Below are 27326 nucleotides of genomic sequence, written 5' to 3' on the forward strand. Positions count from 1 at the left end.
TGCCATTTAAATTCAGGATGTATTTTTTATATATTATTTTGTATATTTATATGCCATCTTAATTGAATTTAAAATATAATTTTTTATGTATATTTCACATGTCTAAGTGTCATCTTAATTGAAAATATATTTTTATGTATATTTTTTGTGTATTTTATATGTGTTAATTTAATGTATATTTTTTATATATGCGTTTTGTATATATTAACGTATATTATTAACGAAGTAAGATCTTTATATTAAGAAAGGAAGAAAGAAGGAAGAGAAAAACTTAAGAAAGATAATTAAAAAGAAAACGAATGAAACAAATTTAGAAAATATATTAGCTTCGGCAGAAAATAAAATTAAGAAGATGAAGAAAAAGAAGGAAAACTAATAGATAAAGGGAAAAAAAGGCATGATTTTTGTACAAAGTATTATTGATTTTCCATTCAAATTGCTTATGTTTAGGTATTAATAATTAATATTCCTATTTTAATGAAAATGTGTGCTACAAATATAAATATTTTCCTGGCACATCTGTAATATTGGATTTCATATTAAGAATTTGTTATATTTCTTTTAAACTGTGACAGTTATGTAAAGTTTTCTTTATCATATCATATGCAGTTCACTAATTACCCTTCAAAATTTACATTCTCATATAGCTGGCCCAAGCAAGAAGCCCAAGGGAGAGGTCCATAGCCGAAAGAGCATGAGTTTGAGTTAGAAGCCCAAACAAGGAGGAGGCCCATGAACCAAGGTAGTTAGAGAAGAGATTGGAAGAGTTTTCTAGAGGGAAAATGCCCCAATATGTCCATGTATTATGTGAAATTGCTCGATTTTGCTATTCATTATACTTTTGATATATATATATACCTTTTTCGTTAGCAAATCTGTCTCTCGTATCTAATGTGAACGGGTGACTCCATCTGTCCTCAACTTTGAGTCGAGGCCTGCATCGTGTTTATACCTTTTGTCATTTGCCTCTTTTGAACCCTTAGACGTTTCTCTTTTGATGAAATAAAACGAATAGTTTTCTTAAAATATTGCAACTTTATTGACCGCTTCATTTATACTTAGTTTTTTTTTCAGTAAACAAAATGACAAAAATCCGCGTTCTGCGATTGTGACATGTAATAAAACTGTCGAGCGAAACAGGTCGGGCCTTCCCCTCTTAGGCACTCTCTACTCACCTGAATACCCCCCTGTTACACATCTGTCTGGAGTCTAGAACAATCTCTCACCCTGTGCCTGGTATCTCCACACTCGAAGCAACCTCTCTACTGACGTGACTGTAGGAACTGTGCAGTACGGGTACTCTGAGACCCATGAGCACCGAAACACTAGGCGAAGCCTGAAGTACAAATTAAACTACTGGCTGACTCCACAAAATCTCTACCATGTTGTACCCTGCCTCTAAAATAAGGACCAGTAAATCTCTCCGGTCTGTTAGACTATGGTTTAGAATTATCCTTGTTAGGAGTTAAGGATAAAATGAGAACGTGTTGTAACGGCAAAGCTAAAATTAGTCCAAAATTAAGTATAATTAACAGAGAAAGATTGCTCACTTTTGGATAGTATAGGGTCAACTTGACCATTTTCTATTTTCTAATACATCTTTTGGAGTCAACAACAGGAAATCGGCTTCTTCCCACAGAAACTACAATATTGGTTACAGATTGAAAAGAAGCTCGTACTTACTAACTTGTAAGGTGACTTTTGGTTAGACCTTGTATGTATATATATTAGGAAATCGATTAAATATTTATAAGTTTTTTAATTAAAAGGGAATTTTGGAGCAACGGTAAAGTTGTCTGTACGTAACTTATAGGTTACGAGTTCAAGCTATAAAAGCAGTCACTAATGCTTGCATTAGGTAGGGTATCTACATCACACCCTTTGGGGTGCGTCTCTTCCCCGAATCCTGCGAGAATACGGGATGATTTATGCACCAAGCAGACGTTTTTTTACTTATAAGTCTTCTAATTGTGAATTCAATAACAAAAACGAGCTATAAATTCGAAAATAAATTCAGAATTTATAAACTTCAAATTCTGATCGATCTCTAAGTACACATGTCATCAGTTAACAGGATGGAAGAATATGAAACAGCCATGTAAAATTTTATGGTGAAACCAACCAACGCCTTTTGAGAATTTTATCCTTCATGAATGTTTATTGCCCTAACTAAACAACCTACATCGAACATGTAATTGTAATTTCTATTTTATATATAACAATGCATGGAAACTACTCAAGCGGGGTAGTTGGGCTGCAGTGCCAGAGACATACGGCGTGTAAATCATATACTCCCTCCGTTTCAATTTATGTGAACCCATTTGACTGAACACAGAGTTTAAGAAAAGAGAGAAGACTTTTGAACTTGTGGTGTAAAATAAATCACATATATTTTGTGTGGCTATAAATCATTGCATAAAGGTAAATTGTTTCTAAATAGAGAAAGGGGTCATTCTTTTTGGCACGGATTAAAAAGGAAATAAGTTCAAATAAATTGAAACGGAGAGTGTATATATTTTTTTCAAAAACTTCAAAAATACTGTATATACAATGGGTCGAATACGATAACACAAAATAAATATCAATATACTCGGACATGAAATATAGCCTTAAATTCAAGTTTTAGACCGGAACGCACTTACAAGTAGAATAGGGAGACATCTTATATGCAAAATCATAATTACTGTATATTATTATACGCGCGACATAAGATTCAATCCATCAATCAGTTTTCCGAATTACAAAACATGAACATCTGAATGAACATAGGATTGAAAATCCTGAGTACATATATACCAGGCCATCATTATATTGCTTGATCCGTAGTTGTTGCATGCCACAAGTAAAAATACATAAAGTGCACTAATTAATTATATAAACTGGAAGATATTAAAGAGAAGACTTAACATAAAAAAAGTGTTGAACTTAGTTGGTTCTCAGTTGTGCCTTGGAGGGTGATGCCTTGGCGATTTATAATCTGCTGTAAATGCAACAAATTCAGCCCTTTCTTTCTTCCCTCCAGATTGCGAGAGTGGACGTCTGCTCATAATTTGTTCACCTTTTACATTTACATTTAAACCCACCCTCTCTTGCTTGGTTGCTGCAATATTAATATCTTCTTTTTGGGATCCTTTCATTTTGTTTCCTCTTGTCATAGCTGCTTCAAGTTCTACACCAGTATTTGCCTATGAAATCCAAAATAAATAACAAATTATAAAATAATAAATTGTGTAATCTAAAAATGTGTAAGCTGAAAATATATCAATATTTATAATAAACCTGTATATATTCACGGATAATGTAAGAAAAAGTTACATTGCTAGATCACCTAAAAGATAATTACATATATTCATTCATCCATAAGAAACTAGACTAACATGGAAAATAAGACAAGGTTATTACATTTGTACAAAAACTTTTTACTATCCGTGTATACGTCAAAACTTTATATGAAATGGGAAAAGAAGCAAATTAAACGAAATGGATGTTTCATTGCAAACAAAACCTCTCTATTTGGTGCTGAATTGCGTCTTTTATTTGCACCACCACCTATACTCAGTTCTCCTGCAAAATATAGGCTATTAAATCCTAGAAGTATAGATTTCTAGTAATACATTTTAGTTCTCAAGAGTAGTGCATCAAAAATGAAATAATGAAAGAAAAACATTTATACCTTGGTAAGAAGTCGTGTTTGGGAGAATATGAGCAATTAAGATTAGGAGTACTAGTAAGCATAAAATCCTAGTAATAGGTAGCATTGTCTTAGCTTTCTTCTTTATTTTGGGGTATGTCTGTTTTTTCAAGTATCTAAAGACAAAGAATGAATGCAAGAATGTAAAGTGATCTTTATAGGGAGAGTACAGAAGTCAAACATATGTTGCAAATACCAAAAACTTCCACGTTTCGCAAATCCCAAGTCAATGAAGAAGACAAGGGTTCCAAATTTTAAACTTCAAATTCACGTTAACAAATTAAGTACGTACATTTACAAAGGGGACCAAGTTAATTTGCATGCATTCCAACGATAAAAGATTTTTCATGAAAATTTGGTGATGATCCATGTGTCAGTCAAGTTACCAGCTCTAGGAATTATCTCGAGATTATTGAGAAATTCTCTTATTCTTTGAGTATCTGGTGACAATAATTTAAGTAAATAAATAGTGTGATTTCTCTAACAATTTACAACAACAACAATAAGGTCAGTGAAATCTTACAACGTGATCTGGGGAGGATAAAGTGTACGCAGACCTTACTTGGCCCCTTCCTAATAAAGGTAGAGAGGCTATTTTCGAATGATTTTCAGCTCAAAGAAAGTGAAAATGAAGCAACTTAAATTTTTAAATGAAATATATGGTCACACACTTCTACATGATATCAGAGTGATACAGATCTTGGTTTCGAATCTTATAACCACATATTATTAAAGAATTTCACGTACTTAACTTAACATAAAGAGTCAAGCTCACACGTGAAGGGGCATATTAGAGATATTATAATTAAGTAAAAAATAAATTTTTGCGCTCTCTAACAACTTTAATTTTTAAATGAGATGGTAACACAATTCTGTATTCGAAAAATATTGATTCGATTAATCCAAATTTGCATCGAGGAAGCTTACTATGCAAGTAAACTGCTCTCTATGGAATGGAATTCATTCCAAAAGCTCTAATTAAACTCGAGATCTGCTATTAACCGGGGAGAGGTCTTTATCATTCAACTACAGGGAGGAGTGGCAAACGAGTGGGTCGGGTCAGATATGGGTGGGTCAAAACGGATAAATTATCCGACCCGACCCATATTTAATACGGATAAAAAATGGATTGATCAATATGGATATCCATATTATCCATGACTTCTTGAATATGATCCCTTTTGGGAGAATTCCTAGTCTCCTATACTTAAAGAACCCCCAATTTGAGGCTTTACAATTATAAAAGTTAAACTCATTAGTTATTCATTGGCTAAGTGGATAATATGGTTCTTATTCATATTGTACCCATTTTAAAAAAAATCATTATTCAACCCATTTTTTAATTAATAATATGAGTGGATAACTATTTTATTTTAATCATTTTGTCACCCCTAATTAATAAAATTTGAAGTGAATGAGTGGTTTAATTAGAACCGTTAATTACCGGTGGGGACTCAAACTGTTGGGGGATGAGAAATATTGTACTATAACGTGGAGAGGAAGGTATAAGTGTTTCGTGCTTGTCTGCCGCCATGCACTCAACGAGAAATAACTTTTTTCTGTTTTTGTTTTCCAATGTCTGGATCGCCTCGACTTCACCTTTTGTCATGTTTCTCTTTTGGGAATTCTCTCCGTTGCTAATTTACAAGAGCAAGAGACTGAGATAAAATAAATTAAAGAGGAAATTGACGTGTAAAAGTTGCCATCGACATGGTACTATTGTGTTTGAGTTAATCTAACGTCCATGACTATTTTACATTTTTATTTTGATCTAAAATAAGTGTCAATTTACATCATTAAAATTTGCTTTTACTTACATATTTTAATGTGTTAAGATTATTTTAGTAAATACAATTTTTTTTAGGAGTTTGTATTTCGTTAATTAGTGTGTCAAAGATAAAATAGTCATTTATTGTGGACCGAAAAATACTCTTTTTTTCACCTCACTCAAAAAAAAAAAAATTGTATTCTATTGCAAATGAGAATCGATAAGACTGATTTTGAAACCAAGGGGCCAGCAGCGACATAAATTTTGAATCAAGAGAAAAGAGCTCTTTAAACAGAAAAGTGAGCGCTATGTTGAAATACTAGCAATTTATGATGGACTTTAATGAAAACATGGATAACTGAAATGACCACTTCTTCATTGAGTACTGTGGAAATCAAGTTTCCAATACCAATCCATTCATTTATGTCAGTGGGTACTTACTGAAAAAAGTGGGCAGCACTACTCTATATCTACAAAATTTAAAAACTATCACTATTATTTTTAAATTTGATACCTTTAGCATTAATAAAATGACCATTTACTGGAGAGATATTGATGTGGTGAAGATTAAAAAATGTGCAGAAATGTTGAAAGACAGAATACTAAGGAGCGAACAAGCTAAGTATAAGAAAAATTAAACCCAGCTCGTTTCTCGGTCACAAGCTCTTGCCAATGAGGCGGGTTGAAGCCTATGCAGGTCATGATGTATGGCGGGTTATAACAGTGTTTTTAAAAATTTCAGATGTCGCGCCTATGCAGGTAATGTGAAAATGGTATTTGAAATTTAGAGTTGTGTTTGGACATAAATTTCAATTTTGGTTGTTTTTGAAGTTTTGTGAGTGAAAATTTTGAAAAATAATTTTTTGCAATTTTTCAAATTTTCGAAAATTTCTAAAATATATCTTCAAGTAAAAATTAAAAAATTTATGAACAAACGCTGATTTCGAAAAAAAAAACGAAATTTTTTTGGAAAAATCTTCAACCAAATTTTATGTCCAAACGGGCCATTAGTAGGCGTTTGGACATAAGAATTGTAAAATTCAAAAAAATGGTAAAATTATTTTTTCAAATGAAAATGGTATTTGAAATTTAGAATTGTGTTTGGACATAAATTTCAGTTTGGATTGTTTTTGAAGTTTTGTGAGTGAAAATTTTGAAAAACAGTTTTTTGCAGTTTTTTAAAATTTTCGAAAATTTCAAAAAATGCATCTTCAAGTGAAAATTGGAAATTTTATGAACTAACGCTGATTTCGAAAAGAATTAAATTTTTTTTGGAAAAATTTTCAACCAAATTTTATGTCCAAACGGGCATGGCTTAAAATTTCATCTTCTGTAGGAGGATTGTTCAGACTTCAGAGTTACGTTGCTCTGCATTTCTAACATGGATAACTTCAAGATTATCATTTTGCTACATAAGTCCCTCTTTCTTTCCAGAAAATCTATCTACTTGTGCAATTCTAGACTGAATTATGCAGGCATTTTCTCAATTTTCAAAGTAAAGAACAAGATTCCAACAGTTTAACATGCACCATCTTTTTGTTCTTACTAGTTTTATTATATATTCCTTGAAATTTACATCTTAACCATTTTGACTTTTAATTGTTAGAAAATTAATTTTGATAACTCAAAAAGATATATTCAAATTGATGTCTACCTTCATTCTTTTAATATTATATTAATATGTCTTTATCATACGGATAAATTTGAATATATTCTGTAACAGATTATTTGATAAAATTGAATTCAATTTTGGCTAACCTGACTATTGAAGTGCTATAGTTATGACAAAACACGTTACTATTTTGGAAAACATCAAATCTGACTACTTGATTAGCTTTAATGGCTTTCATTCTGAAACAGCATTTTGAATAGTCTTTGAATGACTATTATGAGATTTGTACGTTACTATTTTGAAAGTCAAAATATAACGTTTGTTTAATCTTAATGGATTTATTTGTTGCCGTTTCTTATTAGCATATCCACTTTTGGACTATATAATTCCATTAACATTCACTTTGAAAAGAGTAGAAAAAGTGTATGAAAAAGAAAGTAAAACTTTTCTTCTAAATTACTTGGGTTTTATTTTGTTTAAGCTTTGTTATTTCTACTCCTAGTTATACTAGAAGAGCTTGTTGAATCCTGAGGATACACCTAATTTTATTTATTCGGTGTGGGCGAAATATCTTTAAGGACAATGTCCTTGACACGCCTCAAGCTAAATCTTATTCTCCATAATCCAATATTTGTCCAACAATCTTAAGGATATTTCTACGTTGTTATTATGGAGGATAACGCTGCTAATGTTGTTGTTGATGCTACTACACCCGTTGCACCAACTGTTTCTGTTGTTGTTCCAACACCAATATTACCTATGCCAAACCTTTTCCTGATGTTTCAAAAATTAAGGTTTTTGGTGGATATAATTTTAAGCGCTGCCAGGAACACATGCATTCTATTTTGGATACGCATGGAGTTGCTTTTGCACTTATTGATCCTAAGCCAACTGAAGCAACTTCCATTCAGATGGATCAATGGGTTCATGCTAATAAGGTATGTAGACATACTATAATTTATATTCTTTCTAACGAATTATTTGATGTCTACGTTTTCTACAAGGAGACAAAAGAAATTTTGGAGTCAATGATAACAAAGTACACTGCGAAGATGCTACCAAACAAAATTTGTAATTGAAAACTACTACAAGTGGGAGATGACGGAGGACAAGGACATAACCGCACAAATCAACGAATATCACAAGCTGATTGAAGATCTTAAGTCAGAAGAAATCTCTCTGCCCGAACAGTTTGTAGCTGGTATGCTTATAGAAAAACTTTCCAAATCCTGGAGTGACTACAAACAACAATTGAAACACAAACACAAGCAGCTGTCGCTGTAGGACTTGATCAAGCATGTTATAATTGAAAATACTAACCGCAAGTAAGATGTAGCTGACAAAGGAAAGGAAACTGCTACAAGAGCTAACCTTGTAGAGGACAACAAGCAGAAGAACAAATCAAACAACAGGTATGACAAAAGAAATGATTATAAGCCCAAAACTAACAATCAAACCTTCAAGAAAAAAGGCAACTATTTTGTGTGTGACAAACCTGGCCACCATGCTGCTCAATGTTGGAAAAGGGCTGGGAATGACAATCTCGCTAAGGCTAAAATAAATTTAACTGAAACCAAAACGGATGACATAATTGTTACAGTTATTTTCCAAGTGAACCTTGTGGCCAATGTGAAAGATTGAGTGTTAGATTCTGGTGCCACTAGGCAAATGCCAACAAAAAATACTTTGTGTCTTACAACCAAATTGAGGAAAGAGAAGAGGTTGTATATCTTGGTGACTCAAGGACTACTTGTAATACCTTATATTTTTTTATAAGGGTGTATTGGTCATTACTAAAATAATAATAATAATAATAATAATAATAATAATAATAATAATAAGAAGAAGAAGAAGAAGAAGAAGAAGAATAAACTAACTAATAAAAACAAAACAAATAAAAAAAAGGGATAAGTAAAGAAAAGGACCGAAGCCCATTTGCCAAAAGAAAGGGGAAAAAGGTAGCTTGCTGCTAAGACAAACAAAAGCTACAAAGGGTTTTAGAAAAAAAAAAAAGAATTTGAACGAAGCAGAAAGCTTCAGTAAACGAAAAAACAAACAAAAACGAGCAGAGGAAGAAAGAAAGAAAAGAGAAAAGAAGGAGGAAGAAGTTGGCGCAGTGCGTTGGAACCATAGCTATAACTGTTGAGTAATCTTAAGCACTGACTGAGTCTTACGGGTAATAATTGAGCTTCTTCTTCTAGTATATTTTAATTTCGTTTCCAATGATCGAAAGGTTCTACATAGTAATAGAAATTACACTAGTTCATTCACGTAATTGAGAATTTTCTTCCTGAAGAATCCATAGAACTTTATGAAATTGGGTTAATAAATCATATGAATAGGTTGGAGTTGATAGATTAGTAATTACTCATCCCGTGGGTAAATATAATTCGGCGAATGAGGAGTCAAATATAAAACCTCGAGGGTTGGGCATTCTAAATTAGCTATGAATTAGCCTAAATATGGAAATTAACATGAGATGGATATTATGTAATTATAGATTGATTGGAGGAAGTTGGACGAATTGCTCGAGGTGAAGTATTTGGTATTTCGGCACGAGTACTGTGAGCAGTAATCTTACCGCAATTTGTGTTTTTATATCTTGCATGATTTACACATGGTTTTTAATATGAATACATTACCGATTATTTTAATTTGCATGTGGGACAAGTCTTTTACTGGATATGATACCGAAATAATTATTTGAGATGATTACCATTGTTTTAAATATTTCCGTTGTCACTAGATCTGTTTTACCGTTACTTGAATTTACTATTATCGAAATGAAATTATATGATTTGATAAGAACCAAAATGCCCCATATTGTTTTAAAATATTTTTTTATGAGTATACGGATACAGAGACAAGTATAAATGGGAGTAGACTTTGAAGGATCCCGTAGCTAACGGCGGGTTCGTTAGACCTGGTGCACCCTGTAATTACCGATTACCGTTACAACCCTCGCTAGTGGGAAGGTATAACTAGCATACTGTTACCGATTTTTCTCGAGTAGGGACTATCGTTATATTTTACTTTTTGCGAAGAAATTCACAATTATACCGATTACATGATCCGTTCATTGAAACCTCCCAAATGTGAATATTGATATTATATAGTGGTTACCGAACTTATTATTGAATTGTTAATTGTATTATACTACAAGAAAATATGATGAGACTGAAAATTATTTATTATTTCTGAAAGGGCATTTTTATGTTATTTTCTGTTTGATATACTAGCATTGTTATGGTCTTTTCTTTGAACTCTTAGAGTCTCTCCATAGTCATTCTTTTAGCGTCATGAGTATCCTTTTGTTATTATAGACTTATGATGAGTATTGCACTTTCTTATCGAAATTGAAGATAAATTAGTATTTCTGGTTGTTAGTAGGTTGATTAGTAATGGTGGAGACTTATTTTGGTTAATTGATAAGTTGTCGATTGTATGGTTTGATATTAGGATGGTTGGTTGTTAATTTTGAGACAGGGAAATTTTTGGATATCCCAAAAACAGGGAAAACTCTGTCCGTTTTTTCAGTAAAATACCGATGAGGCTTACTTAAGGGCACTTGCTCCTAAGTGCCGGTCCTAAATTGGGTCGTGACAAAGTTGGTATCAGAGCTTAGACTTTAAGTCCGGGGTCATGGAGCAATGTTTAGTAGAGTCTTTTTCATGGGTATGTAGGCACCCATACTTATGATCTTGAGGCTACTGAACATCTAGGAATGTTTTTCCTTCTTTCATTCTTGATCGTGCGTTGAGATAACTTGATATTTGACTTTGGAGTATTTCTTTTGCAGATGGCTAGGATACGCACACCCTCATCTGCTGGACATGGTGCTGGACGTGGTACTAACCGGGTGGAGGTCAAGTTGGGGTTCATCAAACTAAAAGACAGACTGCTTCTCAACCTGAAGTTAGGAACATGGGTCAACCCCAAGATACTATGCCAGATCAAGTACAAGAACATGGGGTTCAGGATGCTCCATCACTAGTGCCAACTGTTGTACCTACTGTTGCCTTACCTACATACGCAGTAGCAAGGTTATTGAATGTGTTAGAGGCATTAGTGCCTACTCAGGGTGGAAGTTCAGCTCCTTAGGCTACTTTGCAGACACAAGCACCTGCACAGACTCATACTTTCGAAAATAAGGAAGTATCCCTACAAGAGTTCCTAAAATTGAAATCACCAAAATTCACATGTTCTGATAATTCAGCAGATCCTCAAAGTTTCTTGGATGGGACACTCAAGGCATTACGTGCTCTAGGATGTTCTAATGAGAGAGCCGTGGAGCTCGCAACATACAAACTAGAGGATATGGCCAATACATGGTATGAAACTGTGTTGTTAGGAAGGTCAGCAGGAGCAACACCACTAACATGGGACAAGTTCACTAAGTTGTTCATGAATCATTTTTTTCCAGACAGCCTGATGCAAAAATATGCTAGAGACTTTGAGAGATTGGTTCAGACTCCAGATATGAATGTGTCAACATATAACACCAAGTTTTGTAAGTTGGCTAGATATGCTCTTTATTAGTGCCTACCGAAGAAGCTCGAGTTCAGAGGTTTGTTGATGGGTTGGTTGGTCATCTATACACCACAATAGCCCCACAGATGAAGACTTTGTCCTACTCTAATGCAGTCAATCTCGCTAGAAAGAAAACAAGGGATGTGACGAGCGTGAAGCTAGTGATTTACGTAAGAAGGCCAAGATAGGGGGATCTTTTAGTGGCGGTTTTGATGAAAATCGCAGAGCAGGAAGTCAGGGACAGCAGCAACAGGGTTCTCAGACAGGGACACACTTGTCTTCACAGTCCACATACAAGCCACATTACAGACAGGGTACTAGGGGACCATCATCATCTGGACATCGTAATTCTGGGAAGATATATGCCACTACTCCAGTCTGTCAGACTTGTGGTAGATCACATTTGGGCCAGTATCGTGTTTTGACTAGAGAGTGCTTTCGGTGTGGCCAGTTGGGATATCACTTGAGGGATTGCCCTCAGCCTCCGAGGAATTTTAGTCAAGCTTCTATTCAGTCATCTGCACCTACTTAGACCACTCGTAATACTTCAGGTGCTATAGGTATAGGAAACAAAGGTCGAGGTGCTGGAGATCGTGCTACTGTGAATCAAGGACATGGGAATACTGGTAGAGGACAGGCGCGAGTTTTTGCATTTACTAGACAGGATGCTCAGGCCTCGAATGTTGTGGTTACAAGTATTCTTTCTGTCTGTTCATTTGATGCACTTGCGTTGATTGATCCGGGATCTACTCACTCCTATGTGTCCTCGTACTTTATTTTGAGGTTTAGTAGACAACCTGAGCTATTGAATGATCCTTTTCTAGTTTCTACTCCTGTTGGAGAGTCTCTATTAGCTGAATACGTGTATCGTGCTTGCCAGATTCAGGTTGAGGGTAGAGATACTCTAGCTGACCTTATTGTACTTGATATGATTGACTTTGACATGCTGATGGGAATGGATTAGTTATCTTCTTGCTATGCTATCGTCGATTGTCATGCAAAGCTAGTTAAGTTTGAGATACCAAACGAACCTAGTTTTGTTCTAAAAGGGGGTCAGGTTCCAGAGACTTACAAAGTTGTATCTTTTATGAAGGCTCAACGACTTCTGAAGAAAGGTTGCTTGGGTCTCTTAGCTATTGTAAATGACACAAGAAAGGAAACAGTTAGTATAGAAAATGTACCAATAGTGAGAGAGTTTTCTGATGTATTTCCTGAGGATTTACCAGGATTGCCTCCAGTATGAGAAATAGATTTTGGTATTGATTTGCCACCTGACACACAACCCATATCGATACCCCCATATCGGATGGCACCAGCAGAGTTGAGGGAGCTAAAACAATAGTTGTAGGATTTGCTAGATAAGAGTTTTATAAGACCTAGTGTATCACCATGGGGTGCACCAGTACTGTTCGTAAAGAAGAAAGACGGATCACTGAGAATGTGCATTGACTACAGGTAGTTGAACAAGAAAATAATACGCAATAAATATCCTTTGCCTCGTATAGATGACATGTTTGATCAGTTACAAGCAGCTGCCCACTTTTCAAAGATTGACCTCCGTTCTGGTTATCATCAACTTAGAATCAAAGATGAAGATATTTCTACGACTGCTTTCAGAACTCGATACGAGCACTATGAGTTTCTTGTGATGCCTTTCGGACTAACTAATGCTCCAGCTGCATTCATGGATTTAATGAATAGGGTGTTCAAGCCATTTTTGGATAGATTTGTCATAGTATTTATTGATAATATCCTGATATATTCTCGTAGCCAAGGAGAACACGAGAATCATCTCAGGACTGTGTTGCTGACATTGCGAGAACATCGGCTTTATGCTAAGTTCTCAAAGTTTAAATTTTGTCTAGACTCAGTAGCATTTCTAAGGCATGTTAAATCCAAAGATGGAATTATGGTAGATCCTAAGAAGACAGAAGTTGTGCAGAAATGGCCCAGATCTACTTCTCCTACAGAGATTCGTAGCTTTTTAGGCTTGGCAGGCTATTACAGGCGTTTTGTGCAGGATTTATCCAGAATAGCAGCGCCGCTGACCAACCTAACACAGAAAAATGCAAAGTTTCAGTGGACGCAGGAATGTGAGCAGAGCTTTCAAAAACTCAAAACTTGTTTGACAACTGTACTAATATTAGCCTTACCATCAGGTTCCGGAGGATTTACGGTGTTCTGTGACGCATCGAGTGTGGGATTAGGATGTGTTCTCATGCAAAATGGTCGCGATATTGCTTATGCTTCGAGACAAATGAAAAAGCACGAGCAAAACTATCCTACACATGATTTGGAGATGGCTGCATTGGTATTTGCTCTAAAAATTTGGAGGCATTATCTATATGGCGAAACTTGTGAGATATATACTGACCATAAAAGTCTGAAGTATATCTTTCAGCAGAGAGATCTGAATCTTCGGCAGCGTCGGTGGATGGAACTACTCAAAGACTATGACTTTTCTGTTTTGTATCATTCTGGAAAAGCTAATGTGGTGGCTGATGCATTGAGCAGAAAATCTATGGGGAGTTTGGCATATATAGCTCCTGCAAAGAGACTTTTGGCCAAAGATATTCAGAGACTAGAAGATACAGGTATCATATTTGGTGTCGGAAATTCAGAGGCATTGTTGGCTTGTGCTCAGGCTAAGTCTTCATTAGTTGAGTGCATTACGGCCACCCAATATGAGGATAAGCGATTATGCAAATAAAGAGATGAAGCCTTAGCTGGTAAAAGCAAGGATATGATTGTTGAAAGTGATGGTGTTCTTCGATTGGGTGACAGGCTATGTGTAGCAGACGTAGATGGGTTGAGACATGCTATTCTTGAAGAATCCCACAACTCTAGATACACTATACATCCTGGATCTACAAAAATGTATCATGACCTAAAGCAATTTTATTGGTGGGAAGGTATAAAGAAAGATATTGCTAACTTTGTTTCTAGTTGTTTGACTTGTCAGCAAGTCAAGGCTGAGCATCAGTGACCAGCAGGACTACTACAACAAATTGAGATTCTGGAGTGGAAATGGGAAAAAATTACTATAGATTTTGTCACCGGGCTACCACGAACCATTAGAGGTTATGCCTCTGTATGGGTGATTGTAGATCGACTGATGAAATCAGCATACTTTTTACCAGTGAAGACTACATAGGGTGGAGTGAGGTATGCACAGATATTTTTGAACGAAATTACCCGACTTCACGGAGTTCTAATATCCATCAACTCTGATAGAGGATCACAATTCACCTCACACTTTTGGAAATCTTTTTCAAGAAGCATTGGGTACACGAGTAGAACTTTGCACTGAATTTCATCCATAGACAGACGGGCAGTCTGAACGTATTATACAGATCTTGGAGGATATGTTGAGAGCTTGCATTCTTGAGTTTGGAGGTAGTTGGGATGCTTATCAACCTTTAGCTAAATTTTCTTACAACAATAACTTCCAGTCCAGTATTCAAATGGCACAGTATAAAGCATTGTATGGTAGAAGATGTCGTTCTCCTATCGGATGGTTTGAAGCTGGTGAGACTATAATGACCCGGCCGGCTATTTTGAGTATTACAAGCTTGTTTACTGCTCAAATTGTACTTCACAGTTGTTGTGTGAATTGCCGGGGTAAATGGTTCAGGTCCGGTGAGGTTTTGGAATAAATTGGACTACTTGGTTCCAAGGTTTAAAGCTTAAGTTAAAATAGTGACTGGATGTCAACTTATGTGTAAACGACCCCAGAATGGCATTTTGATGATTCCAATAGCTCCGTATGGTGATTTTGGACTTAGGAGCGTGTCCAGAAAATTATTTGGAGGTCCGTAGTGGAATTAGGTTTGAAATGCCGAAAGATGAATTTTTGAAAAGTTTGACCGGGGGTTGACTTTTTGATATCTGGGTCGGAATCTGATTCTAGAAATTGGAATAGGTCCGTAATGTGAAATGTGACTTGCGTGCAAAATTTGAAGTCATTCCGGATTGATTTGATATGTTTCGGCACAAAATATAAAATTTGAAGTTTCAAAGTTCAATGATTTCAAATTGAGGTGTGATGCATCGTTTCGATGTTGTTATGTGTGATTTGAGGCCCTGAGTAGGTCCGTGTTATATTATGGGACTTGTTGGTATGTTCGGACGGGGTCCCGAGTGACTCAGGTGAGTTTCGGACGAGGTTCAGAGCATTTTGGAAGTTTTGGCTAAGGCTGGAATTTTTCTGTTGCTGGGGCATAATTTCGGATTTTGTGGAAAATATTAGCATTTTGATATGGAATTAAATCCTATAAATTGTGTGCACTGAATCAAATTAATTGTTGTAGATTCGAGCCGTTCGGGAGTTGATACACGCATAATGGGATTTCTAGAGCATTGTTTAGCTTGCTCGACATTAGATTCGGCTTGTTCGACGTAAGTAACTCTTCTAATCTTGGAGCTGAGGGTATGAACCCTGAATATATATATTATGTGAATTATTGGGAGGTAACGCACATGCTAGGTGACGGGCGTGTGGGCATGCACTATAGAAATTGTAACATAATTGTTTCTGTGGAATTTTGTAGTTAAATGATCTTGGCATTTTCCATGCAGTTTTATGTGTTAAAGAAATTGAGCTGGAAAGCATAATAAAAATCACGTTGAGGCTATGTGCCGGTATTATTGGGACCCACAAAGGTCATATTGCTGTGAATTATTTATTTTAAATTGAAAATTTATACTCAGTCATATTCATGTCTTTACACATCATATCTCAGTCTCTGTTGTTATTTATTGATACATCATATCATCCTTTTTGGGCTATTTTTATGGCATTGTGAGCCCATGAGAGAGAGACTGGAGAGATTGATTGCCGAGTGAGACCGAGGGCCTGATTGTGAGGATTATTATGTAGATTGGGGCTGCCCGCCTGCAACAGGCCTTATAGGCTTTATTATAGCCCGTGAGTTGTCCGTGCGGATCCAGATATTATTATAGCACGTGAGTTGTCCGTGCGGATCCAGATATGATATTATAGCACGTGATTTGTCCGTGCTTATAGCGTTTGGGCTGTAGGAGCCCCTCATGAGTCTGTACACACCCTAGTGAGCGCAGTCGACTATAAACAAGGATCGGGCTGCATGCCGCAGCAGGTATTGTATAGCGCTGAGTGATTGAGTGTGCTGAGCATAGTGAGAGAGAATGCGAGACAATGAGATTTAGTACTCTGAGAGTGTGAGTACATGATTACAATGTCTGAGATACATTGCATTGACATGCACACATGACATATATGCATAGAGATGTATTTTTCTCATGTTGTATGGTATCACATTATTCATAATTTCTCACACATGTTGACTGATGGGCATAGTGATGCATTTGTTTTACACTGGTTATCTGGAAAGAAAATGAGATATTTTATTTATTATTGAAAGGATTTTGGAAAAATTACTGTTTTCAAACTTATTCATATTTTTGGTAACTTCGGTAAATGATTTGGGTTTTCATTAATGTACTTGAAAGACAGAACTATTTTCAGAAGTCATGATTTAGCTGAGCATTTATTCTTTGAGTTACTTCTCGTATTACTTGTTCAATATTGTTATGAACTATTGTTGGTTATGGAAGTTGTTCTCTGACCTTGGTACAAGCTCGTCACCACTTTCAACCTAAGGCTAGGTTTGTTACTTACTCAGTACATGGGGTCGGTTGTACTGATACTACACTTCTGCACATTGCGTGCAGATATTAGCTACCATTGTTGTTGTGTTCGATGGTTGCCGAATTTGAAAATGTACTTGCGTTCCTGTTATAGATGCCTCTTGTTCAGGGTAGCCTTAGATTTATAAAAGCTCTGTTTATGTATTATTTAAACAGACTATGTATTTATTTCATTTTCACTTGTATACTCTATTCTTAGAAGCTCATAATTTATACTACCAATTCTTGGGGGATGTATAAGATTAAGATCTTTATTCACTTAAATTGCTTTAATAATTTTTATTGGAATTGGATAATTGAAAGTTGGCTTACCTAGCGGGTTGAGTTAGGTTCCATCACGACTAGTTGGATTTTGGGTCGTGACAAGATGATATCAGAGCTCTAGGTTCATAGGTTCTACAAGTCATGAGCAAGTGTCTAGTAGAGTCTTGTGAATCGATATGATGGCATCCATACTTATCTTTGAGAGGCAATTGGGCATTTAGGATATATACTTCCCATCTTTCTTTCCTTATCGTGCGGGATTGATTCAATTTGAGACATAACTTTTTGAATTCCTTCCACGTATTCGTATGCGTACATGAGCGCTCGGTATCAGCAGTGGATCGCCGGCTTGTGATTTCATGAACGAAGTTCGAGATGAGTATTCTATGTTTTGGTGATAGGCAAGTCTGGAGGACTTGGGGCCAGGTTTAGACCGCAGCTTAAGATCGGTAGTTTCAGTTGTAACTCATACAATTGGACTCATATGTCCGGTGATTACCCTACAGTGGAATTTGTGGCTCGATGAGCGGTGGAATGGCGGTATGATGGAAATGATGTGACCGCAGAATGTGTCAAGACAATTTGAACATAACGAGAAGTGTTTCCTTGAAATGTAAAGGAAAGGCCATTGGGTGCTTGATTTTCAATTTGATGTGACGTAAAGTCTCGAGTATAAATGTTTTGAAGGATCTTTCACGTGTTTAAATTTTGGGACAAATTAAACTCTCATGTCTGGTTAATGAGTTTGGACTCAGATTGACTAAGTGATTGCATAGTAGTTGTGACTGCAAAAGGGTATAACAAGATACCAGTTTGAGGCTAAGCAGGTGGGTTATCCCCTACGGAGTAATCTACGTAGGTGTATTCCTTATGATGTGCGTAGAGAGTTTCTTTTCTGCCTACGGGGCGTATGGGTGGAGATTTGAATCTGAATCTGGTTAAGAAAGTTGACTTGTGTGTCAAGAGGATGAATACGAGCTTAGCAGATGATTAAGGTATTTTTATGGTTGGCATTGTATGAACTTGGGAAGAAGTTTCGTTGAACTGACTGTGGCATTATGGCAGTAAGAGAGTATTGGTATTGTGAGTTATGGAATATTTTAATCTATAGCTTTGATCCAAGTGGGGGAGTCTGCTATTGATAATTCAATTTCATGATTATATGTAAAGGTTTAGTTTTGGGCTGAGGCATACTGGTGGGTTAGTTATGACTTATAAAAGTTGAGATCGATGATGACTCGAATAAGGGAATTCCTGGATACGGGTTATATTGCACTTATGAGTATATGGAAATTATGGGATGAGTGAGTTGTTATTTGTGAATGATGTAGTGCGCACGGAGTATGAATTTGATAGGTGGTATTAAAGTAGAGTTACTTCTTTGAGAGCTGTTGTGCTAATGAGGCACGTGTCGTTTGGCCCATTTGGGCGGTGTAATGTGGATTTGAACAAAGGGGGTGATTCTCGAGAAAGTTCTAATGGGTTCGAGATTTATATGTAACAATTGAGAATTTTTGGCGGATTTGTTTGCGGCTAAAATCTGAGATTTAAGTTGGATGGTGTCGAGACTTGTGGCATTTTTGTATATCATCATGGATTTTATATTTTGGTATCAGGAAGGTGAATGAAACAACCTTAGACTCAAATAAGGTATTCCTAGAGTGGGTGTTTCGGTTGTGGTATTTATATGGGTAATTATGATATGGTGAGACTCTACAGATGTTTTGGTGGTAATATTCTTGGGTTTGGTGACCTACGTGGTTTGGTCAAGTTAGAGGAATTGAGTTCTAATAACTTGGTTATGTGCAGATGGATTTCAAAGTGTTCTTGATGGTTTTTGCCATGGTTTGAACTGGATATTTTCTACTGGTGTGAGAAACGTATTGTGTATTGTGATTTCCTCTTGGAAGGAAGCAAGATAAAGGTTTCTAACTAACCGGATATGTAATTTGCTGGTGACCAGAGTTGATAATGAGATTCTTGTGCTTTTCACATGATGGCAAGATAGATGTTATGTGTTGTGCGGAAGTTAGATTTACATGTACAAGGTGGCAGTTCAGTCTTGAAGGAAGGTAACGAAGTTTGGGTAGAATGGTAATGAATTCTTAGACAATATGGGCGGTTCTAGATGACTAGATGAATACGATTACTACTTGGTGTTGTATGAGAAGGGTGCGTATTTTAGAAGGCGCATTGTATTTTGACTTACGAATGTTTAATTAGTATTGCTGTACTCAGATGGTTGATAGACTGCTGATATTCAAATTTTGCCAAGTGGCACGAAAGAACTTTTAAAGTATTTCTCGTGGGATGATCGTGTATGAGAAAGGTGTTAGGCATTCGAGCGGTGGAGATAGAATCAAATATGGTGATTCGCGTGTTCTATGGTTTTGGAGATTGGGAGTTCTAAGCAGCAGATTGTTTCATGGTTGTGGACTGTGAAGTTGTGGCAGGAGCTAGCCAGATGATAGAATGTGTTATGATTCAGTCATTATGGATTTTCGGAGGGATTTTTATCTATTTGTGGGTAACCTGAGTTGATTTGGGGGTCCATAGGTAGGCCCAATTAAGATGTGTATTCTACACCTATCCGGAATGATTGGCTCCATATTGCTATTGTTGAGGGATGTGTCATTCGGTTGATGTTGAACTTATTCGTGTTCTGAAATGATCTGTGAGTTACTCCTTTATGTTACGAGGAGTTGTGATTCATTGGTTATGTGCACAGATGGTACGATTCTATTTGAACCTTATAGCGGAATTTGAGCGTGATGAGTATTTGGGTATTGCATGATCGATAGTGTAATGGTTATGTCCTTTCAGGTTTTGTGTGGCAATTTTGTCATTTGCCTCACCGTCATTATCAATTTGGAGCAGGGTGGCTCGGGGTATATAATATTAACCTTGTGTTAGAATTGGGTGATGATTCTACGGTGTATGATTAATTTTCAACGTTTCGTTGTGGCGGTACTTGTTAATCTGGCGGGGCAGTTCTCTCATTTGAGTCATTTTTCATGACTGGGTACATTTGAATTGTTGCTTATTGGTGCAAGGATTACACGGGTTGTGGCTTTGAGTTATATTGGTGCGGTATGTCTATGGAACTGTTATGTTTAGTAATATAAGGTCATTGGACCTGGAATGGGTACTATCAGGTTTAATTTTGGTATATTCGGGGGTATAATATTGAAAGTCGGCTCAGAAAGTGATTACGGTTCTGGTTGGGGCGAGAGAACTCTGTGACTTGTTGATTTGGTAAGTGGTCATGAAATTTCGCGTGTTTCTTTTATTATCAACAGCGTACGAAGGTTTTGGGATGAGGTTTGGTTCGATATGGGTTTAATACTAGTATTTGGTTGGTTATGTAGTAGTCACTCTGATGAGGAATGGTGCTATAAGCATGCGAGTTGTGTAATATGAAGGTGATTATGTTCGTGGTTATGGTTATGGTTATGGCTTGATACAACTTGTTCAAACTCATACAGTGTGTAAATGTATGATTCGTGTCTTGAAAGAAATTCTAAAGGTTGGAAATTAAATTCCAAGTTTTATGGGCTAAAGTTAAATCAATGATTTCAGTTGTATTGTGTTGCGAAGCCTATATGGAATAGGGTGATATGGGTTCACCCCCGGGTACGTGTGTGGTAAGATGGAACAGTGATTTGATGACTTGGAAACAACTCTTGGCATGTTCGAGAACGAACGTATGTTTAAGTGGGGGAGAATGTAACGACGCGGCCGATCGTTTTGAGTATTACAACCCCGTTTACTGCTCAAATTGTACTTCATAGTTGTTGTGTGAATTGCCGGGGTAAATGGTTCAGGTCCGGTGAGGTTTTGGAATGAATTGGACCACTTAGTTCCAAGGTTTAAAGCTTAAGTTAAAATAGTGATCGGATGTTGACTTATGTGTAAACGACCCCGGAATGGCGTTTTGACGATTCCAATAGCTCCGTATGGTGATTTTGGACTTAGGAGCGTGTCCAGAAAATTATTTGGAGGTCCGTAGTGGAATTAGGTTTGAAATGCCGAAAGATGAATTTTTGAAAAGTTTGACCGGGGGTTGACTTTTTGATATCTGGGTCGGAATCTGATTCTAGAAATTAGAATAGGTCCGTAATGTGAAATGTGACTTGCGTGCAAAATTTGAAGTCATTCCAGATTGATTTGATGTGTTTCGACACAAAATATAAAATTTGAAGTTTTAAAGTTCAATGATTTCGAATTGAGGTGTGATTCATCGTTTCGATGTTGTTATGTGTATTTTGAGGACTAGAGTAGGTCCGTGTTATGTTATTGGACTTGTTGGTATGTTCGGACAGGGTCCCGAGTGACTCGGGTGAGTTTCGGACGAGGTTCGGAGCATTTTGGAAGTTTTGGCAAAGGCTGGAATTTTTATGTTGCTGGTGTCTTTGCACCTGCGAAAATGGGCTCGCAGGTGCGATGGTCGTAGAAGTGACACTCAAGTCGCAGAAGCGAGGGAGTGCTGGCTGGGAAGGCATCGCAGAAGAGGAAGCCAGGGTGCAGAAGCACTTGCGCAGGAGCGGCCCAACGCGTGCAGAAGCGCGACCGCAGGGGCGGTCCTTGGCATCACAGAAGCGGTGATGGCTGGCCAAGCTATTCTCGCAGAAGCGAAGTTTTTTCCCGCAGAATCGAAGGTCGCAGATACGACCTCTTGTCCGCATATGTGAAAGTGCTGGGCAGAATCCTTTAAAATTCGAGGGTTCAACATTTTTCACCCATTTTCGGATTTTGGAGCTCGGTTTGGGCGATTTTGGAGAGGAATGTTTCCACACAACTTGGGATAAGTGTTCTTGACTCCCTTGTGATTATATTCCATGAATTAATCTTCATTTTTGGTGTAAGATTATCAAATCTTCAAGAGAAATAGAAGAAAATTTCTATAATGTCACAAAACGAATTTCTCGAGTTTGAATACCGATTCGGAGTCGAAATTGAGTAAAATTAGTATGGTTGAACTTGCAATTGGATGGGTTGTCGTATTTTGTGAGTTTCGTTGGGTTTCGAGATGTGGTCCCCACAGGTGATATTTGGGGCGTAATTTCGAATTTTTTGCAAAATATTAGCATTTTGATATGGAATTAATTCCTATAAATTGTGTGGACTGAATCAAATTAATTGTGATAGATTCGAGATGTTCGGGAGTTGATACGCGCATAATGGGATTTCTGGAGCATTGTTTAGCTTGCTCGACATTGGATTCGGCTTGTTCGAGGTAAGTAACTCTTCTAATCTTGGAGCTGAGGGTATGAACCCTGAATATATGTATTATGTCAATTGTTGGGAGGTGACGCACATGCTAGGTGACGGGCGTGTGGGCGTGCACTATAGAAATTGTAACATAATTGTTTCCGTGGAATTTTGTAGTTAAATGATCTTGGCATTTTCCATGCAGTTTTATGTGTTAAAGAAATTGAGCTGAAAAGCATAATAAAAATCACGTTGAGGCTATGTGCCAGTATTATTGGGACACACAGAGGTCATATTGCTATGAATTATTTGTTTTAAATTGAAATTTATACTCAGTCATATTCATGTCTTTACACATCATATCTCAGTCTCTGTTGTTATTTATTGATACATCATATCATCCTTTTTGGGCTATTTTATGGCATTGTGAGCCCATGAGAGAGAGACTGGAGAGATTGATGGCTGAGTGAGACCGAGGGACTGATTGTGAGGATTATTATGTGGATCAGGGCTGCCCGCCTGCAGCAGGCCTTATAGGCTTTATTATAGCACGTGAGTTGTCCGTGCAATACGTGAGTTGTTCGTGCAGATCCAGATATTATTATAGCACGTGAGTTGTCCGTGCGGATCTAGATATGATATTATAGCACATGAGTTGTCCGTGCAGCACGTGAGTTATCCGTGCTTATAGCACTTGGGCTATAGGAGCCTCTCATGAGTCTGTACACACCCCAATAAGCGCTGTCGACTATAAACAGGGATCGGGTTGCACGCCGCAGCAAGTATTGTATAGCATTGAGTGATTGAGTGTGCTGAGCATAGTGAGAGAGAATGCGAGATAGTGAGATTGAGTACTCTGAGAGTGCGAGTACATGAGTACAATCTCTGAGATAAATTGCATTGACATGCACACATGACATATATGCATAGAGATGTGTTTTACTCATGTTGTACGGTATCACATTATTCATAATTTCTCACACATGTTGACAGATGAGCATAGTGATGCATTTGTTTTACACTGGTTATCTGGAAAGAAAATGAGATATTTTATTTATTATTGAAAGGATTTTGGAAAATTACTGTTTTCAAACTTATTCATATTTTTGGTAACTTCGGTAACTGATTTGGGTTTTCATTAATGTACTTGAAAGGCAGAACTATTTTCAGAAGTCATGATTTAGCTGAGCATTTATTCTTTGAGTTACATCTGGTATTACTTGTTCAATATTGTTATGAACTATTGTTGGTTATGGAAGTTGGACTCTGACCTTGGTACAAGCTCGTCACTATTTTCAACCTAAGGCTAGGTTTGTTACTTACTTAGTACATGGGATCGGTTGTACTGATACTACACTTCTGCACATTGCGTGCAGTTATTAGCTACCATTGTTGCTGTGTTCGATAGTTGCCAAATTTGAAGATGTACCTGCGTTTCTGTTATAGCTGCCTCTTGTTCAGGGTAGCCTTAGATTTATAAAAGCTCTGTTTATGTATTATTTAAACAGACTATGTATTTATTTCATTTTCACTTTGTATACTCTATGCTTAGAAGCTCATGATTTGTACTACCAATTCTTGGGGGATGTATAAGATTAAGATCTTTATTCACTTAAATTGCTTTAATAATTTTTATTCGAATTGGATAATTGAAAGTCGGCTTACCTAGCGGGTTGAGTTAGGTGTTATCACGACTAGTTGGATTTTGGATCGTGACAGAGACTAACTTATTGGGACCTGACTTAGTACAAGAAGCTATGGACAAAATCTAGTTGATCAGACAGAGATTGCTTACAGCTCAAAGCAGACAAAAATCTTATGCGGATAAGAGAAGAAGAGACTTAGCGTTCACAATTAGAGACAAAGTGTTCCTACGAGTCTCTCCTATGAAAGGTGTGATGTGGTTTGGGAAAACAGGAAAACCGAGCCCCAGGTTTATAGGACCGTATGAGATACTAGACCGAGTGGGAGCTGTGGCTTATCATCTGGCACTTCCTCCTAAGTTGTCCTTTATTCATCCAGTGTTTCATGTCTCAATGCTAAGAAAATATATATCAGACTCATCTTAGGTGCTTGAAGTACCTACTATACCGATTGATGAGAAGTTGTCTTACGAGGAGGAGCTGATGGCTATTGTTGATAGGAAAGTAAGGAAGCTACGGTCAAAAGAAATTGCGTTCGTGAAAATATTATGGAGAAATTATACCATTGAAGAAGCTATTTGGGAAGTAGAAAAAGATATGCAAGCGAAGTATCCCCATTTATTTTAGTCTAGAAGGTATGCACTTGTTGCAAATTCAGGGACCGAATTTCATAAGGTGGGGATGATGTAATACCCTATATTATTTTATAAGGGTGTATTGGTCATTAGAAAAATAATAATAATAATAATAATAATAATAATAATAATAATAATAATAATAATAATAATAATAATAATAATAATAACAAGAAACTAACTGATAAAAACAAAATAAATCAAAAAAAAGAAAAAAAAGGATAAGTAAAGAAAAGGGCCGAAGCCTATCTGCCAAAAGAAAGGGGAAAAGGGCAGCTTGCTGCTAAGACAAACAGAAGCTACGAAGGGTTTCAGAAAAAAAGAAGAAGAATTTGAACGAAGCAGAAAGCTTCAGTAAATGAAAAAAACAAACAAAAATGAGCAGAGGAAGAAAGAAATAAAAGAGAAAAGAAGGAGGAAGAAGTTGGCGCAGTGCGTTGGAACCATAGCTATAACTGTTGAGGAATCTTAAGCACTGATTGGGTCTTACAGGTAATACTTGAGCTTCTTCTTCTGGTAGATTTTAATTCTTCTATAGAGTAATAGAAATTACACTAGTTCATTCACGTAATTGAGAATTTTCTTCCTGAAGAAGCCATAGAACTTTATGAAATTGGGTTAATAAATCATATGAATAGGTTGGAGTTTATAGATTAGTAATTACTTATCCCGTGGGTAAATATAATTCGGCAAATTAGGAGTCAAATATGAAACCTCGAGGGTTGGGCATTCTAAATTAGCTATGAATTAGCCTAAACATGGAAATTAACATGAGATCAATATTATGTAATTATAGATTGATTGGAGGAAGTTGGACGAATTGCTCGAGGTGAAGCATTTGGTATTTCGGCATGAGTACAATGAGTAGTGATCTTAACGCAATTTGTGTTTTCATATCTTGCATGATTTACACATTATTTATAATATGAATACGTTACCGATTATTTTGAGTTGCATGTGGGACAAGTCTTTTACTCGATATGATACCGAAATAGTTATTTGAGATGATTACCATTGTTTTAAATATTTCCATTGTCGCGCCCCTTTCTTTCTCACGAAATCGGGCTTCGACACGTGACAACTCTTTTAAGGAAGGGTATTAAGAGAGAAGAGTCCCCACCTAACGATTTTTAAGGTGCGTTAGGGCACGTATTTGCAGATAACTCTGGATTAACCAGTTGCGTCACCAAAGATCGGGTAAGGGCTCAAATTCCCTCGAGGAGAAGGTGTTAGGCACTCCTCGAGGTCCACAATGGTGGGTCCTGGCCGAACTCGAATTATATGAATTAGTCTAAACAAGGAGAAGAGACAAAAATTGGGCAAATAAAAATGATTGACTTTTAAACAAAGGTGGGGGGGGGGGGGGGGGTGGGGGGGCCCTAAGTATTTTAGCCTAAAGGATCACCCCGTGCAACATAAATAATACTTCGTAACTCCTTCGAGGTGGGGTATTACTCGTATTATTCAGCGGGCACAGACTATCATCTCCTGCTACCAGATTACTATCTTTAAGTTGTTTACCTAAAGTGCACTAGTTGATTCTAAATCATGCCCTATGCGTGCACTACCCGTCCCATGCCTATAGTCCAGGAGGCATTTGGACCTCTATCTCGGAGTGGTTCTAGAATTTAACATAGTTTGCTCAAAAGGAGAAAAGACTAGACGACATGAAAAACAATTTGGACTTTCATGTATAAGCAAATAAGGGCTCAAGTTAGACTCCGCACTTAAACAACAAACGCACACAAACTAATTCATATTGAAAGTTGCAGATTTTAATAAGTTTGCAGAATCCTATAGGCAGATCTCTATGTGATTCCGAATTTCATAAGGAAGCAGTTTTACAAGCCTTTTCCTTTTAATACAATTTTTTACAGCCTACATAGTTGCCTACTGATTACAAGCATAATAGATTAAATCTATAGTCATGATACCTAAGTGATTCTTGCAGCAACTGACAATGACAATCACAAGAATATGTTCAGAACTACTTAATCGAGTCCTATAGGCATGGTATCTAATAGTGATGATTAGCACAGTGTTGAAGAAACGAGCAAAGCGGTAATTATGACTGATTTAGACCCTATAGGCATGATTTCTATAATTAAAATTGGTTTTTTAGATCCTATAGGCATGGCATCTAATTTGTAAATTAAGCCGTATGTAAACAGAATCCTATGCGCACATTGAGATATTAATCATTCAATACCCTATAGGCATGGTTTCTAACAGGTAAAAGTAGAACACATTTGGACCAAATAGAGAAACTATAGGCAAGATTTCT

General features: G+C 36.7%; 2 protein-coding genes across 2 annotated transcripts; one reads left to right on the forward strand and one right to left on the reverse strand.

The window, feature by feature from the left end:
* Positions 1 to 2771: 2771 nt before the first annotated feature.
* On the reverse strand, positions 2772 to 3803 carry LOC104118339 (protein GOLVEN 11-like). The gene is made up of 3 exons (XM_009629567.4): positions 3674 to 3803; positions 3506 to 3564; positions 2772 to 3185 (listed from the first exon to the last, which is right to left on the reverse strand). Exons 1-3 carry the CDS (start codon positions 3756 to 3758, stop codon positions 2937 to 2939), a joined length of 393 nt encoding a protein of 130 aa, XP_009627862.1. The 5' UTR covers positions 3759 to 3803; the 3' UTR covers positions 2772 to 2936.
* A 4101-nt stretch (positions 3804 to 7904) lies between these two features.
* On the forward strand, positions 7905 to 12844 carry LOC138909526 (uncharacterized). Its single transcript, XM_070200730.1, has 5 exons — positions 7905 to 8009; positions 10871 to 10936; positions 11729 to 11993; positions 12153 to 12520; positions 12566 to 12844. Exons 1-5 carry the CDS (start codon positions 7905 to 7907, stop codon positions 12842 to 12844), a joined length of 1083 nt encoding a protein of 360 aa, XP_070056831.1.
* Positions 12845 to 27326: the final 14482 nt, after the last annotated feature.

Source organism: Nicotiana tomentosiformis, chromosome 4, assembly GCF_000390325.3.
Source record: "Nicotiana tomentosiformis chromosome 4, ASM39032v3, whole genome shotgun sequence".
In the NCBI taxonomy this organism is placed as follows: domain Eukaryota; kingdom Viridiplantae; phylum Streptophyta; class Magnoliopsida; order Solanales; family Solanaceae; genus Nicotiana; species Nicotiana tomentosiformis.

What these genes read in the sequence shown, in the direction of transcription:
- LOC138909526 (XM_070200730.1), top strand. Translation starts at nt 7,905, where the DNA reads ATGCATTCTATTTTGGATACGCATGGAGTTGCTTTTGCACTTATTGAT. An exon ending in GTGGTACTAACCGGGTGGAG is followed by an intron (nt 10,937 to 11,728) that starts GTCAAGTTGGGG and finishes CAATCTCGCTAG; the next exon opens with AAAGAAAACAAGGGATGTGA. An exon ending in TCCAGTCTGTCAGACTTGTG is followed by an intron (nt 11,994 to 12,152) that starts GTAGATCACATT and finishes GTAATACTTCAG; the next exon opens with GTGCTATAGGTATAGGAAAC.
- LOC104118339 (XM_009629567.4), bottom strand. Translation starts at nt 3,758, where the DNA reads ATGCTACCTATTACTAGGATTTTATGCTTACTAGTACTCCTAATCTTA. An exon ending in AAACACGACTTCTTACCAAG is followed by an intron (nt 3,565 to 3,673) that starts GTATAAATGTTT and finishes TATATTTTGCAG; the next exon opens with GAGAACTGAGTATAGGTGGT. An exon ending in ATTCAGCACCAAATAGAGAG is followed by an intron (nt 3,186 to 3,505) that starts GTTTTGTTTGCA and finishes TGGATTTCATAG; the next exon opens with GCAAATACTGGTGTAGAACT.